The sequence below is a fragment of the Oncorhynchus gorbuscha genome, linkage group LG15 (assembly GCF_021184085.1).
Source record: "Oncorhynchus gorbuscha isolate QuinsamMale2020 ecotype Even-year linkage group LG15, OgorEven_v1.0, whole genome shotgun sequence".
NCBI lineage: Eukaryota > Metazoa > Chordata > Actinopteri > Salmoniformes > Salmonidae > Oncorhynchus > Oncorhynchus gorbuscha.
Genome location: NC_060187.1, coordinates 81,322,324 through 81,338,912, shown reverse-complemented (window position 1 = coordinate 81,338,912; position 16,589 = coordinate 81,322,324). Strand labels below are relative to the sequence as shown.

Here is a 16,589-nt window from a genome sequence, read left to right as displayed (position 1 = left end):
TGTATGTACAGTGCCTTGCGAAAGTATTCGGCCCCCTTGAACTTTGCGACCTCTTGCCACATTTCAGGCTTCAAACATAACAATATAAAACTGTATTTTTTTGTGAAGAATCAACAACAAGTGGGACACAATCATGAAGTGGAACGACATTTATTGGATATTTCAAACTTTTTTAACAAATCAAAAACGGAATAATTGGGCATGCAAAATTATTCAGCCCCTTTACTTTCAGTGCAGCAAACTCTCTCCAGAAGTTCAGTGAGGATCTCTGAATGATCCAATGTTGACCTAAATGACTAATGATGATAAATACAATCCACCTGTGTGTAATCAAGTCTCCGTATAAATGCACCTGCACTGTGATAGTCTCAGAGGTCCGTTAAAAGCGCAGAGAGCATCATGAAGAACACACCAGGCAGGTCCGAGATACTGTTGTGAAGAAGTTTAAAGCCGGATTTGGATACAAAAAGATTTCCCAAGCTTTAAACATCCAAAGGAGCACTGTGCAAGCGATAATATTGAAATGGAAGGAGTATCAGACCACTGCAAATCTACCAAGACCTGGCCGTCCCTCTAAACTTTCAGCTCACACAAGGAGAAGACTGATCAGAGATGCAGCCAAGAGGCCCATGATCACTCTGGATGAACTGCAGAGATCTACAGCTGAGGTGGGAGACTCTGTCCATAGGACAACAATCAGTATATTGCACAAATCTGGCCTTTATGGAAGAGTGGCAAGAAGAAAGCCATTTCTTAAAGATATCCATAAAAAGTGTTGTTTAAAGTTTGCCACAAGCCACCTGGGAGACACACCAAACATGTGGAAGAAGGTGCTCTGGTCAGATGAAACCAAAATTGAACTTTTTGGCAACAATGCAAAACGTTATGTTTGGCGTAAAAGCAACACAGCTCATCACCCTGAATACACCATCCCCACTGTCAAACATGGTGGTGGCAGCATCATGGTTTGGGCCTGCTTTTCTTCAGCAGGGACAGGGAAGATGGTTAAAATTGATGGGAAGATGGATGGAGCCAAATACAGGACCATTCTGGAAGAAAACCTGATGGAGTCTGCAAAAGACCTGAGACTGGGACGGAGATTTTTCTTCCAACAAGACAATGATCCAAAACATAAAGCAAAATCTACAATGGAATGGTTCAAAAATAAACATATCCAGGTGTTAGAATGGCCAAGTCAAAGTCCAGACCTGAATCCAATCGAGAATCTGTGGAAAGAACTGAAAACTGCTATTCACAAATGCTCTCCATCCAACCTCACTGAGCTCGAGCTGTTTTGCAAGGAGGAATGGGAAAAAAATTCAGTCTCTCGATGTGCAAAACTGATAGAGACATACCCCAAGCGACTTACAGCTGTAATCGCAGCAAAATGTGCCGCTACAAAGTATTAACTTAAGGGGGCTGAATAATTTTGCACGCCCAATTTTTCAGTTTTTGATTTGTTAAAAAAGTTTGAAATATCCAATACATGTCGTTCCACTTCATGATTGTGTCCCACTTGTTGTTGATTCTTCACAAAAAAATACAGTTTTATATCTTTATGTTTGAAGCCTGAAATGCGGCAAAAGGTCGCAAAGTATGTATGTATGTATGTATGTATGTATGTATGTATGTATGTATGTATGTATGTATGTATGTATGTATGTATGTATGTATGTATGTATGTATGTATGTATGTATGTATGTATGTATGTATGTATGTATGTATGTATGTATGTATGTATGTATGTATGTATGTATGTATGTATGTATGTATGTATGTATGTATGTATGTATGTATGTATGTATGTATGTATGTATGTATGTGTTCTTTGCTGGAGACTGTTTGATGGAAATACATTTTGGTTGATAGTTTATGGGGAAAGCTGAACCTAGCTGGATGTTCATGGACTGCAGTGAAGAGATGACAGAAATGGGAAAGCACTTATTTCTGTGGTTGGAAAACTGCTGTGTGTGTAATGCTGAATATGATATGGCTCAATAAATACTGTAAAACAGAGAGCTAAACTGAGCACTGAGATGAACACGCACACAACTATGTCCATATAAACATACACTCAGTACAATACTACTGAAAGACAATGAACACATTTAAAATAAAACACACTGACACACAGGTGCACACACACAGGCGTGCGAGCACACACACACACCTACAAAAACTTAAACTAACACACACACTTGCTTCATGGACCTGACATGATGTGGCTGTTGTTGTCTCCAGTAGCTACATAGCTGGAAACTCCTCCTCCATCTTTCTCTCGTTCCCCCTCTCTCCCCCTCCTCAGGCGTATCTGTCTGTCTCTGACCCTCTCCCAGTTCCTCAAAAGGAACACGCGGTGCTTCAGGACGAACACCCTGACAATCAAACAAATACATAAATAAGATCATTATTTTGATAAATGCACACAAACTACTAGTCTGTACGTCCATGTGTATTGACATGGCGGGTTGTCTTCTGTCTTTACCTGTCACTGGTGGTCATAGGCTCCATGTCCAGGTAGGGAAACATCTTCCTACTGGGACTGGAACACTCCTCCTGGGGAGAGGGAGGGAGGGACACCCCTGTCTGGTGACTGGACAGGCTCTTCTCTTTTGGTTGGTCTGGGAGGAAAACAAAGACAGACGGAGAGAAAATGAGGTATGGACCCCTCCACACAGACTGAACACTTTCAACGTGTCACTGCAACAGTGGGATGCCCCCCCCCAACCAAGTAGGGTGGTAAGTCATGTTGAAGTCAAGTATTGATGTACACACTACAGTATAAACGTTGTGTACGGTATGCACCGTATGCACATGCAGGAGCCATCTCTGACTTTAGCGTACTCTGTGACTTTAGGGTACTCACAGGATGAGATCTCTCTGGTCTGAGGAACATCTGGCTCTTTGTGGAGCTGGAACACACAGAGACATAGTCATTCAAGTGAGTGAGTTTATTCTGTGTGTGTGTGTGTGTGTGTGTGTGTGTGTGTGTGTGTGTGTGTGTGTGTGTGTGTGTGTGTGTGTGTGTGTGTGTGTGTGTGTGTGTGTGTGTGTGTGTGTGTGTGTGTGTGTGTTACACACCTGGTTGTGCCTGAAGAGCCACATGACATCAAAGGGCAACTGAAAGTCAATACGTCTCATTCTTAGGTACTTCCCTGTGAGAGAAATGGGGGTGTTAAAAACCTGACACACACACACACACACACACACACACACACACACACACACACACACACACACACACACACACACACACACACACACACACACACACACACACACACACACACACACACACACACACACTTCGTTCTGTTAGCTGACATAAACTGGGATATGCTTAACACCCCGGCAGTCCTACAATCTAAGCTAGATGCCCTCAATCTCACACAAATGATCAAAGAACCCATCAGGTACAACCCTAAATCCCAAAACATGGGCACCCTCATAGATATTATCCTGACCTACTTGCCCTCCAAATACACCTTTGCTGTTTTCAATCAGGATCTCAGCGATCACTGCCTCATTGCCTGCATCCGCTATGGGTCCACAGTCAAACGACCACCCCTCATCACTGTCAAATGCTCCCTAAAACACTTCTGCGAGCAGGCCTTTCTAATCAACCAGGCCCGGGTATCTTGGAAGGATATTGACCTCATCCCATCAGTAGAGAATGCCTGGTTGTTCTTTAAAAGTAATTTCCTCACCATCTTAAATAAGCATGCACCTTTCAAAAAATGTAGAACTAAGAACAGATATAGCCTTGGTTCACTCCAGACCTGACTGCCCTTGACCAGAACAAAAACATCCTGTGGCGGACTGCACTAGCATCGAATAGTCCCTGCGATATGCAACTTTTCAGGGAAGTCACAAACCAATACACGCAGTCAGTTAGGAAAGCAAAGGCTTGATTTTTCCAACAGAAATTTGCATCCTGTAGTTTTGGGACACTGTAAAGTCCATGGAGAATAAGAGCACTTCCTCCCGGCTGCCCACTGCAATGAGGCTAAGAAACACTGTCACCACCGATAAATCCATGATAATTGATCATTTCAATTAGTATTTCTCTACAGCTGGCCATGCTTTCCAAATCAAATCAAATTTTATTTGTCACATACACATGGTTAACAGATGTTAATGCGAGTGTAGCGAAATGCTTGTGCTTCTAGTTCCGACAATGCAGTAATAACCAACAAGTAATCTAACTAACAATTCCAAAACTACTGTCTTATACACAGTGTAAGGGGATAAAGAATATGTACATAAGGATATATGAATGAGTGATGGTACAGAGCAGCATAGGCAAGATACAGTAGATGGTATCGAGTACAGTATATACATATGAGATGAGTATGTAAACAAAGTGGCATAGTTAAAGTGGCTAGTGATACATGTATTACATAAGGATGCAGTCGATGATATAGAGTACAGTATATACGTATGCATATGAGATGAATAATGTAGGGTAAGTAACATTATATAAGGTAGCATTGTTTAAAGTGGCTAGTGATATATTTACATCATTTCCCATCAATTCCCATTATTAAAGTGGCTGGAGTTGGGTCAGTGTCAGTGTCAGTGTGTTGGCAGCAGCCACTCAATGTTAGTGGTGGCTGTTTAACAGTCTGATGGCCTTGAGATAGAAGCTGTTTTTCAGACTCTCGGTCCCAGCTTTGATGCACCTGTACTGACCTCGCCTTCTGGATGATAGCGGGGTGAACAGGCAGTGGCTCGGGTGGTTGTTGTCCTTGATGATCTTTATGGCCTTCCTGTAACATCGGGTGGTGTAGGTGTCCTGGAGGGCAGGTAGTTTGCCCCCGGTGATGCGTTGTGCAGACCTCACTACCCTCTGGAGAGACTTGCGGTTGAGAGCGAAGCAGTTGCCGTACCAGGCGGTTATACAGCCCGCCAGGATGCTCTCGATTGTGCATCTGTAGAAGTTTGTGAGTGCTTTTGGTGACAAGACGAATTTCTTCAGCCTCCTGAGGTTGAAGAGGCGCTGCTGCGCCTTCTTCACGATGCTGTCTGTGTGAGTGGACCTATTCAGTTTGTCTGTGATGTGTATGCCGAGGAACTTAAAACTTGCTACCCTCTCCACTACTGTTCCATCGATGTGGATAGGGGGGTGTTCCCTCTGCTGTTTCCTGAAGTCCACAATCATCTCCTTAGTTTTGTTGACGTTGATTGTGAGGTTATTTTCCTGACACCACACTCCGAGGGCCCTCACCTCCTCCCTGTAGGCCGTCTCGTCGTTGTTGGTAATCAAGCCTATCACTGTTGTGTCGTCCGCAAACTTGATGATTGAGTTAGAGGCGTGCGTGGCCACGCAGTCGTGGGTGAACAGGGAGTACAGGAGAGGGCTCAGAACGCACCCTTGTGGGGCCCCAGTGTTGAGGATCAGCGGGGAGGAGATGTTGTTGCCTACCCTCACCACCTGGGGGCGGCCCGTCAGGAAGTCCAGTACCCAGTTGCACAGGGCGGGGTCGAGACCCAGGGTCTCGAGCTTGATGACGAGCTTGGAGGGTACTATGGTGTTGAATGCCGAGCTGTAGTCGATGAACAGCATTCTCACATAGGTATTCCTCTTGTCCAGATGGGTTAGGGCAGTGTGCAGTGTGGTTGAGATTGCATCGTCTGTGGACCTATTTGGGGCGGTAAGCAAATTGGAGTGGGTCTAGGGTGTCAGGTAGGGTGGAGGTGATATGGTCCTTGACTAGTCTCTCAAAGCACTTCATGATGACGGAAGTGAGTGCTACGGGGCGGTAGTCGTTTAGCTCAGTTACCTTAGCTTTCTTGGGAACAGGAACAATGGTGGCCCTCTTGAAGCATGTGGGAACAGCAGACTGGTATAGGGATTGATTGAATATGTCCGTAAACACAACGGCCAGCTGGTCTGCGCATGCTCTGAGGGCGCGGCTGGGGATGCCGTCTGGGCCTGTAGCCTTGCGAGGGTTAACACGTTTAAATGTCTTACTCACCTCGGCTGCAGTGAAGGAGAGACCGCATGTTTTCGTTGCAGGCCGTGTCAGTGGCACTGTATTGTCCTCGAAGCGGGCAAAAAAGTTATTTAGTCTGCCTGGGAGCAAGACATCCTGGTCCGTGACGGGGCTGGATTTCTTCCTGTAGTCCGTGATTGACTGTAGACCCGGCCACATGCCTCTTGTGTCTGAGCCGTTGAATTGAGATTCTACTTTGTCTCTGTACTGACGCTTAGCTTGTTTGATAGCCTTGCGGAGGGAATAGCTGCACTGTTTGTATTCGGTCATGTTACCAGACACCTTGCCCTGATTAAAAGCAGTGGTTCGCGCTTTCAGTTTCACGCGAATGCTGCCATCAATCCACGGTTTCTGGTTAGGGAATGTTTTAATCGTTGCTATGGGAACGACATCTTCAACGCACGTTCTACTGAACTCGCACACCGAATCAGCGTATTCGTCAATATTGTTAACTGACGCAATACGAAACATATCCCAGTCCACGTGATGGAAGCAGTCTTGGAGTGTGGAGTCAGCTTGGTCGGACCAGCGTTGGACAGACCTCAGCGTGGGAGCCTTTTGTTTTAGTTTCTGTCTGTAGGCAGGGATCAACAAAATGGAGTCGTTGTCAGCTTTTCCAAAAGGGGGGCGGGGCAGGGCCTTATATGCGTCGCGGAAGTTAGAGTAACAATGATCCAAGGTTTTTCCCACCCCTGGTTGCGCAATCGATATGCTGATAAAATTTAGGGAGTCTTGTTTTCAGATTAACCTTGTTAAAATCCCCAGCAACAATGAATGCAGCCTCCTGATAAATGGTTTCCTGTTTGCAAAGAGTTAAATAAAGTTCGTTCAGAGCTATCGATGTGTCTGCTTGGGGGGGGGGGGATATATACGGCTGTGATTATAATTGAAGAGAATTCTCTTGGAAGATAATGCGGTCTACATTTGATTGTGAGGAATTCTAAATCAGGTGAACAGAAGGATTTGAGTTCCTGTATGTTTCTTTCATCACACCATGTCTCGTTAGCCATAAGGCATACGCCCCCGCCCCTCTTCTTACCAGAAAGATGTCTGTTTCTGTCGGCGCGATGCGTGGAGAAACCCGTTGGCTGCACCGCATCGGATAGCGTCTCTCCGGTGAGCCATGTTTCCGTGAAGCAAAGAACGTTACAGTCTCTGATGTCCCTCTGGAATGCTACCCTTGCTCGGATTTCATCAACCTTGTTGTCAAGAGACTGGACATTGGCAAGAAGAATGCTAGGGAGTGGTGTGCGGTGTGGCCGTCTCCGGAGTCTGACCAGAAGACCGCCTCGTTTCCCTCTTTTTCGGAGTCGTTTTTTGGGGTCGCAGCATGGGATCCATTCCGCTGTCCTGTTTGAAAGGCAGAACACAGGATCCGCTATGCGAAAAACATATTCTTGGTCGTACTGATGGTGAGTTGACGCTGATCTTATATTCAGTAGTTCTTCTCGACTGTATGTAATGAAACCTAAGATGACCTGGGGTACTAATGTAAGAAATAACACGTAAAAAAACAAAAAACTGCATAGTTTCCTAGGAACGTGAAGCGAGGCGGCCATCTCTGTCGGCGCCCCAACTCTGGCCAACAGCTCCGCACCCCCTGCAGCTACATTGGGGAGAACAAGTATTTGATACACTGCCGATTTTGCAGGTTTTCCTACTTACAAAGCACGTAGAGGTCTGTAATTTTTATCATAGGTACACTTCAACTGTGAGAGACGGAATATAAAAAATCCACACCACTGTTAGAGGAAATTACACTGTCGTTCTCAACTAACATCAAGGCGGTGGCCCGTTCCTGTAGGTTCATGCTCTACAACATCCGCAGAGTACGACCCTGCCTCACACAGGAAGCGGCGCAGGTCCTAATCCAGGCACTTGTCATCTCCCGTCTGGATTACTGCAACTCGCTGTTGGCTGGGCTCCCTGCCTGTGCCATTAACCCCCTACAACTCATCCAGAACGCCGCAGCCCGTCTGGTGTTCAACCTTCCCAAGTTTTCTCACATCACCCCGCTCCTCCGCTCTCTCCACTGGCTTCCAGTTGAAGCTCGCATCCGCTACAAGACCATGGTGCTTGCCTTCGGAGCTGTGAGGGGAACGGCACCTCAGTACCTCCAGGCTCTGATCAGGCCCTACACCCAAACAAGGGCACTGCGTTCATCCACCTCTGGCCTGCTCGCCTCCCTACCACTGAGGAAGTACAGTTCCCACTCAGCCCAGTCAAAACTGTTCGCTGCCCTGGCCCCCCAATGGTGGAACAAACTCCCTCACGACGCCAGGACAGCGGAGTCAATCACCACCTTCCGGAGACACCTGAAACCCCACCTCTTTAAAGGAATACCTAGGATAGGATAAAGTAATCCTTCTCACCCCCCCCTTAAAAGATTTAGATGCACTATTGTAAAGTGGCTGTTCCACTGGATGTCATAAGGTGAATGCACCAATTTGTAAGTCGCTCTGGATAAGAGCGTCTGCTAAATGACTTAAATGTAAATGGTTGAAATGACTAATTATGTATACATTCCAATCAGAACTGACTAGTCCAAATGCTATAATGTACTGTACATATGAATTTTCTCTCTTGCTCCCATTCCCAATTGTATATAATGTAGTCAGGAGTTTAGTAACAATGAAGGTCTGTTCCTTAGTTCATTCATTGTACAATCTCCAGGTGGCAGGAACGGCCGATCTCCAGACTGTCTAGGATGCTGATTTATACTGACTGACCTTGACTTCGTGCTGATAACGCGAAGGCTCGAGAGCTAGAGGGCCCCTCTACTTGTGAAATAGATAGAACGTTTAGAAAACGCTGACGTCATTTTCAGTTTATAACCTGTGGAAATATGTGTATGTGGCAGTACTCTCTTGAAATAAACGCTGTTACCTTTGGCTTTTAAGACTGGTCTCAATCTACTTCATGCATAATTAATGAACTAGATGAATGAACTCATTAATGAATTAGAATGAGTGCGAATTTGGTTTTGGCTACAAAACATACAGGAATTTAGAAATTCCACTAACAATAACACAATAGGAAGAAAAAAAGTGGAGTTATATACATTGTGTGCAAAAGGAATGAGGTAGGCGAATAATTACAATTTTGCAGATTAACACTGGAGTGATAAATGATCAGTTGGTCATGTACAGGTAGAGATATTGGTGTGCAAAAGAGCAGAAAAGTAAATAAATAAAAACAGTATGGGGATGAGGTAGGTAAAAATGGGTGGGCTATTTGCCGATAGACTATGTACAGCTGCAGCGATCGGTTAGCTGCTCAGATAGCAGATGTTTGAAGTTGTTGAGGGAGATAAAAGTCTCCAACTTCAGCGATTTTTGCAATTCGTTCCAGTCACAGGCAGCAGAGAACTGGAACGAAAGGCGGCCAAATGAGGTGTTGGCTTTAGGGATGATCAGTGAGATACACCTGCTGGAGCGCGTGCTACGGATGGGTGTTGCCATCGTGACCAGTGAACTGAGATAAGGCGGAGCTTTACCGAGCATGGAATTGTAGATGACCTGGAGCCAGTGGGTCTGGCGACGAATATGTAGCGAGGGCCAGCCGACTAGAGCGTAGTGGTGGGTGGTATAAGGTGCTTTAGTGACAAAACGGATGGCACTGTGATAAACTGCATCCAGTTTGCTGAGTAGAGTGTTGGAAGCAATTTTGTAGATGACATCGCCGAAGTCGAGGATCGGTAGGATAGTCAGTTTTACTAGGGTAAGTTTGGCGGCGTGAGTGAAGGAGGCTTTGTTGCAGAATAGAAAGCCGACTCTTGATTTGATTTACGATTGGAGATGTTTGATATGAGTCTGGAAGGAGAGTTTACAGTCTAGCCAGACACCTAGGTACTTATAGATGTCCACATATTCAAGGTTGGAACCATCCAGGGTGGTGATGCTGGTCAGGCGTGCGGGTGCAGGCAGCGAACGGTTGAAAAGCATGCATTTGGTTTTACTAGCGTTTAAGAGCAGTTGGAGGCCACGGAAGGAGTGTTGTATGGCATTGAAGCTCGTTTGGAGGTTAGATAGCACAGTGTCCAAGGACGGGCCGGAAGTATATAGAATGGTGTCGTCTGCGTATAGGTGGATCAGGGAATCACCCGCAGCAAGAGCAACATCATTGATATATACAGAAAAAAGAGTCGGCCCGAGGATTGAACCCTGTGGCACCCCCATAGAGACTTCCAGAGGACCGGACAGCATGCCCTCCGATTGGACACACTGAACTCTGTCTGCAAAGTAATTGGTGAACCAGGCAAGGCAGTCATCTGAAAAACCGAGGCTACTGAGTCTGCCGATAAGAATATGGTGATTGACCGAGTCGAAAGCGTTGGCAAGGTCGATGAAGACGGCTGCACAGTACTGTCTTTTATCGATGGCGGTTATGATATCGTTTAGTACCTTGAGCGTGGCTGAGGTGCACCCGTGACCGGCTCGGAAACCAGATTGCACAGCGGAGAAGGTACGGTGGGATTCGAGATGGTCAGTGACCGGTTTGTTGACTTGGCTTTCGAAGACCTTAGATAGGCAGGGCAGGATGGACATAGGTCTGTAACAGTTTGGGTCCAGGGTGTCTCCCCCCTTTGAAGAGGGGGATGACTGCGGCAGCTTTCCAGTACTTGGGGATCTGAGACGTTATGAAAGAGAGGTTGAACAGGCTGGTAATAGGGGTTGCGACAATGGCGGCGGATAGTTTCAGAAATAGAGGGTCCAGATTGTCAAGCCCAGCTGATTTGTACGGGTCCAGGTTTTGCAGCTCTTTCAGAACATCTGCCATCTGGATTTGGGTAAAGGAGAACCTGGAGAGGCTTGGGCGAATAGCTGCGGGGGGGGGGGGGAGCTGTTGGCCGAGGTTGGAGTAGCCAGGCGGAAGGCACGGCCAGCCGTTGAGAAATGCTGGTTGAAGTTTTTGATAATCATGGATTTATCGGTGGTGACCGTGTTACCTAGCCTCAGTGCAGTGGGCAGCTCTTGTTCTCCATGGACTTCACATTGTCCCAGAACTTTTTGGAGTTGGAGCTACAGGATGCAAACTTCTGCCTGAAGAAGCTGGCCTTAGCTTTCCTGACTGACTGCGTGTATTGGTTCCTGACTTCCCTGAACAGTTGCATATCGCGTGGACTGTTCGATGCTATTGCAGTCCGCCACAGGATGTTTTTGTGCTGGTCGAGGGCAGTCAGGTCTGGAGTGAACCAAGGGCTATATCTGTTCTTAGTTCTGCATTTTTTGAACGGAGCATGCTTATCTAAAATGGTGAGGAAGTTACTTTTAAAGAATGACCAGGCATCCTCAACTGACGGGATGAGGTCAATGTCCTTCCAGGATACCCGGGCCAGGTCGATTGGAAAGGCCTGCTCACAGAAGTGTTTTAGGGAGCGTTTGACAGTGATGAGGGGTGGTCGTTTGACTGCGGCTCCGTAGCGGATACAGGCAATGAGGCAGTGATCGCTGAGATCCTGGTTGAAGACAGCGGAGGTGTATTTGGAGGGCCAGTTGGTCAGGATGATGTCTATGAGGGTGCCCTTGTTTACAGATTTAGGGTTGTACCTGGTGGGTTCCTTGATGATTTGTGTGAGATTGAGGGCATCTAGCTTAGATTGTAGGACTGAAGGGGTGTTAAGAATATCCCAGTTTAGGTCACCTAACAGAACAAACTCTGAAGCTAGATGGGGGGCAATCAATTCACAAATGGTGTCCAGGGCACAGCTGGGTGCTGAGGGGGGTCGGTAGCAGGCGGCAACAGTGAGAGACTTATTTCTGGAGAGAGTAATTGTCAAGATTAGTAGTTCGAACTGTTTGTGTATGGACCTGGAAAGTATGACATTACTTTGCAGGCTATCTCTGCAGTAGACTGCAACTCCTCCCCCTTTGGCAGTTCTATCTTGACGGAAGATGTTATAGTTGGGTATGGAAATCTCCAAATTTTTGGTGGCCTTCCTGAGCCAGGATTCAGACACGGCAAGGACATCAGGGTTAGCAGAGTGTGCTAAAGCAGTGAGTAAAACAAACTTAGGGAGGAGGCTTCTGATGTTGACATGCATGAAACCAAGGCTTTTTCGATCACAGAAGTCAACAAATGAGGGTGCCTGGGGACATGCAGGGCCTGGGTTTACCTCCACATCACCCGCGGAACAGAGGAGTAGTATGAGGGTGCGGCTAAAGGCTATCAAAACTGGTCGCCTAGAGCGTTGGGGACAGAGAATGAAAGGAGCAGATTTCTGGGCATGGTAGAATATATTCAGGGCATAATGCGCAGACAGGGGTATGGTGGGGTGCGGGTACAGCGGAGGTAAGCCCAGGTACTGGGTGATGAGAGAGGTTGTTTCTCTGGACATGCTGGTTGTAATGGGTGAGGTCACCGCATGTGTGGGAGGTGGGACAAAGGAGGTATCAGGGGTATGAAGAGTGGATGTAGGGGCTCCATTGTAAACTAAAACAATGATAACTAATCTGAACAACAGTATACAAGGCATATTGACATTTGAGAGAGACATACAGTAATCACAGGTGTTGAATTGGGAGAGCTAGCTAAAACAGTAGCTAAAACAGTAGGTGAGCCACAACAGCTAATCAGCTAGCACAACAACAGCAGGTAAAATGGCGTAGGCTAGGCAGGGGGGGTCGGATTAACTACACACAGAGCCTGAGTGCGGCTGGGGCCGACAGATAAAACATAAACAAGCAGAATGGAGTACCGTGATTAATGGACAGTCTAGCACGCATCAGCTATGTAGCCAAGTGATCAGTGTCCAGGGGGGCAGCGGTAGATGGGGCAGGGAAGCTGGACTGGCGAGGGTTATCCAGGTTTACAAAACAGTTAGCAGTGGCTAACAATGACTAAATAGCTTGTAGCTAGTTAGCTGGTTAGCTTCTGGATGTTCTTGAGTGTGTTCTAAAAATTAAAAATAATGGCGATTCCGTATCACATTGGGTGAGGCAGGTTACCGGAAGGTATAAACAAATTAAAAATCGCGTTGTTCGAACTGGCGAGAGCTTTCTGAGCTAAAGGTTAGCTGATGACCGGTTAGCTGAAGCCCGCTAGCAATGGTTTGCTGACTGATAGCTGGTAGCTAGCTGGCTAGCTTCAGTTGAGGGGTTTCGGATCCAAAGTAGATATAAGTACTTTAGAAGAAAATAGCTACATTGGGTGAGGCGGGTTGCAGGAGAGTATTTAGAAGTTGAGGTTTAACAAAATGTTTTAAAAGATATGCCAAGAAAAATATGTTTAAAAAATATAAAAAACGATATATACAAGGGACACGACACGACGTTCGACTGCTACGCCATCTTGGAGAGACTGTACGTTTGTTTATTCCATGTGTAACTCTGTGTTGTTGTCTGTGTTGCACTGCTTTGCTTAATCTTGGCCAGGTCGCAGTTGTAAATGAGAACTTGTTCTCAACTGGCCTACCTGTTTAAATAAAGGTGAAATCAATTTCTTTTAAATAAAAACTCACTCACCAACATGTATGGGAGCAGGCAGGAGGCTGTAATCTTGTTGTCCTGGTGTATATTCCAGTCTCTCTCTGTTCAGCTGGTTCTGAGAGGAGGGACTGGGGAAGAGACACATTTACACAATGGAATTAATAGAATACACACCATTTAGGCCTCCCGGGTGGTGCAGTGGTCTAGGGCACTGCATCGCATCGCAGCGCTAGCTGTGCCACCAGAGACTCTGGGTTCGCGACCAGGCGCAGTCGGCCGCGACTGGGAGGTCTGTGGGGCGACGCACAATTGGCCTAGCGTCGTCCGGGTTAGGGAGGGTTTGGCCAGTAGGGATATCCTTGTCTCATCGCGCACCAGCGCGGACCGGGCGCAGTGCGCGCTAACCAAGGTAGCCAGGTGCACGGTGTTTCCTCCAACACATTGGTGCGGCTGGCTTCCGGGTTGGATGTGCGCTGTGTTAAGAAGCAGTGCGGCTAGGCTGGGTTGTGTTTCGGAGGACGCATGGCTTTCAACCTTCGTCTCTCCTGAGCCCGTACGGGAGTTGTAGCAATGAGACAAGATAGTAATTACTAACAATTGGTTACTACGAAATTGGGGAGAAAAAGGGGGTTAAAAAATTAAAATAAAGAATACAAACCATTTGTGAAATCATTTCAGAGTATGTGAAGTTAGTTTGTATGAACGGGTGCATGATAACTCACTCTGTAGTTTTGTAGTCATCTGAGTAGAGCCCCGCCCTCTGAAACCTCTTCCTAGGCAGCTGGTCAGCTCCCTTATCTGATTGGCTGGCCGGGGTTAGGGATGGAGTTTGGGTTAGCTCTGATTGGCCTGTGCATATGGAGGGGGTGTGGGTGACTAATTCACCTTCACCAGAACTAAGAGGAAGGAATAAAGTGAGAGAGCGAGAGATAGGATAGAGAGAAAGAAAAAGAGAGAGAAAGGGCACTGGCTTAGCACACAGTGCTGTCAACCATGTGTTAATATACGTTGTCTGTGTGAAGTATTAAGTCTTCAGGGCACATCTAGCAGCTAGTTGCAGGGTATGTAAAATAGCATGCCTTTTCTAGACTTTCTCAGTAACGCTTTGATCGCTGTGGGAGTGAAATGTTGTTGCGTTAAACTTTGCGACCATCTGCGAGGGCACTCGCTGGGTCAGTTGGGATAAGGGTGAGTTCTGACGGTTTACCTTTGGAGACAGGATGGATGCTCAACCTCCTCTTTCTCAATGTGCCTCCTCTTCCGTCTTCTCCTCCTCTGGCTCTGAATCACAGCTTCAATCACCTCTTGTACTGAATCTCCTCCTCCTCTTCCTCTGTTTCTGTCTCTGTTCTGGTCGTCCGTCTCAGTTGGAGGGTTTGGTTGGCTTGTAGGAGAGAGGAAGGGGGAAACCAAAGGGGAGGCTAGAAGGTTCTTCCTGGGTCGTCCAGGCCCTCTCTTAGCCCCAAAACGTTGACTGGTTCTCAGCCACTTCAGTTGCCTTCTGCTCAGGTCATAGTGTGGGTCTTGAGTCCAGAGAGAAGTCAGTGGCGCAAGGACAGGGAGCGAGAGAGAGAGATGAGAGAGAGGTGGGAGACAGAGGGAGGAGAACGGGAATGATTGGGAAATAAAGAGAGGGGAAGAGAGAGAGAGGAGAGGTGTATATGTATCAGTAACTGAAACAGCAGCAGATGGGGTGACTCTACACTTCCTTTGCACTGCTGCCTGGTATTCCCCTCAAATCATATACTCCCCTTCTGGGAATCACAACAAGCAGTCAAGCACACACACACACACACACACACATGCACAGTATGCACCAGAGGAGGCTGGTGGAATGAGCTTTAGGAGGACGGGCTCATTGTAGTGGCTGGAATAGAATCATTGGAACAGAGTCAATCTTTCCATGTATTTGATGTGTTTGGTACCATTCCACGGATTCCATTCCAGGCATTACAAAGAGCCCGTCCACCTATATCTCCTCCCACAAGCCCCCTCTGGTATACACACACACATACACTCGCACGCGCAAACACCCACACACATGCAAACACCCACACACACACAAATTATACATTAGAATGTGTGTGTGGGCTGTGTGTGTGTGTGCTCAGTCACATATGTGTCTGGTTAGATCATGTGCGAATGCCAAACAAATCCATCCTCCCCTCTCAAAAACAACGCTCTACCTCCCTCCCTCTGCCCTCCCTCTCTATCCTCCCTCACTATCAGTCCCCCGCCATCCCTCTATCCGTCACTTCTCCTCAAGTATGTCCTTTCTTCCCATATTTCCAAAATTACCCAACATTAACACTGACTGAGCAGCCTTTCCTTCTAGGGGTTTTCCAGCCAGGCAGTGTAGAGTGCAGTATGTTGGCCATGTAGCCAGGCAGTATACAGTATGTATGCCGGCCAGCCAGCCAGGCAGACAGTGTACAGTATATTGGCCAGCCAGCTAGCCAGGCAGACTGTATACATTATGTTGGCCAACAAGCCAGCCAGCCAGCCAGCCTGGCAGACAGTGTACAGTATTTTGGCCAAGTAGCCAGGCAGTATACAGTATGTTGGCCGGCCAGTCAGCCAGGCAGACAGTGTACAGTATGTTGGCCGGCCAGCCAGGCAGACAGCCAGCCAGTGTACAGTATGTTGTCCAGCCAGCCAGGCAGTGTACAGTACAGTACGTTGGCCAGCCAGCCAGGCAGTGTACAGTACCGTATGTTGGCCAGCCAGCTAGCCACGCAGTGCACAGTACCGTATGTTGGCCAGCCAGCTAGCCAGGCAGTGTACAGTACAGTATGTTGGCCAGCCAGCCAGGCAGTGTACAGTACCGTCTGTTGGCCAGCCAGCCAGGCAGGCAGTGTACAGTACAGTATGTTGGCGAGCCAGGCAGGCAGTGTACAGTACAGTATGTTGACCAGCCAGGCAGGCAGTGTACAGTACAGTATGTTGGCCAGCCAGCCAGGCAGTGTACAGTACGGTATGTTGGCCAGCCAGCCAGGCAGTGCACTGTACAATATGTTGGCCAGCCAGCCAGCCAGGCAGTGTGCAGTGCAGTATGCTGGCCAGCCAGCCAGGCAAACAGTGTACAGTATGTTGACCAGCCAGCCAGGCAGACAGTACAGTATGTTGGCCGGCCAGCCAGCCAGGCAGACAGTGTACAGTATGTTA

The 16,589-nt window shown here is 47.3% G+C and overlaps 1 protein-coding gene across 1 annotated transcript in view; it reads right to left on the bottom strand.

Annotated features, from left to right (window-relative positions):
* The window catches only part of LOC123998200 (histone-lysine N-methyltransferase ASH1L-like), a 32,659-nt gene that overhangs the window by 3,012 nt on the left and 13,058 nt on the right, over window positions 1-16,589 (bottom strand). Inside the window, exons 3-9 of the mRNA XM_046303225.1 lie at window positions 14,632-14,947; window positions 14,147-14,320; window positions 13,461-13,552; window positions 3,083-3,156; window positions 2,868-2,913; window positions 2,487-2,622; window positions 2,213-2,376 (exon numbers count right to left, since the gene is read on the bottom strand). Coding sequence (XP_046159181.1) covers window positions 2,213-2,376; window positions 2,487-2,622; window positions 2,868-2,913; window positions 3,083-3,156; window positions 13,461-13,552; window positions 14,147-14,320; window positions 14,632-14,947 — 1,002 coding nt within the window. The remainder of the gene's footprint in view (window positions 1-2,212; window positions 2,377-2,486; window positions 2,623-2,867; window positions 2,914-3,082; window positions 3,157-13,460; window positions 13,553-14,146; window positions 14,321-14,631; window positions 14,948-16,589) is intronic.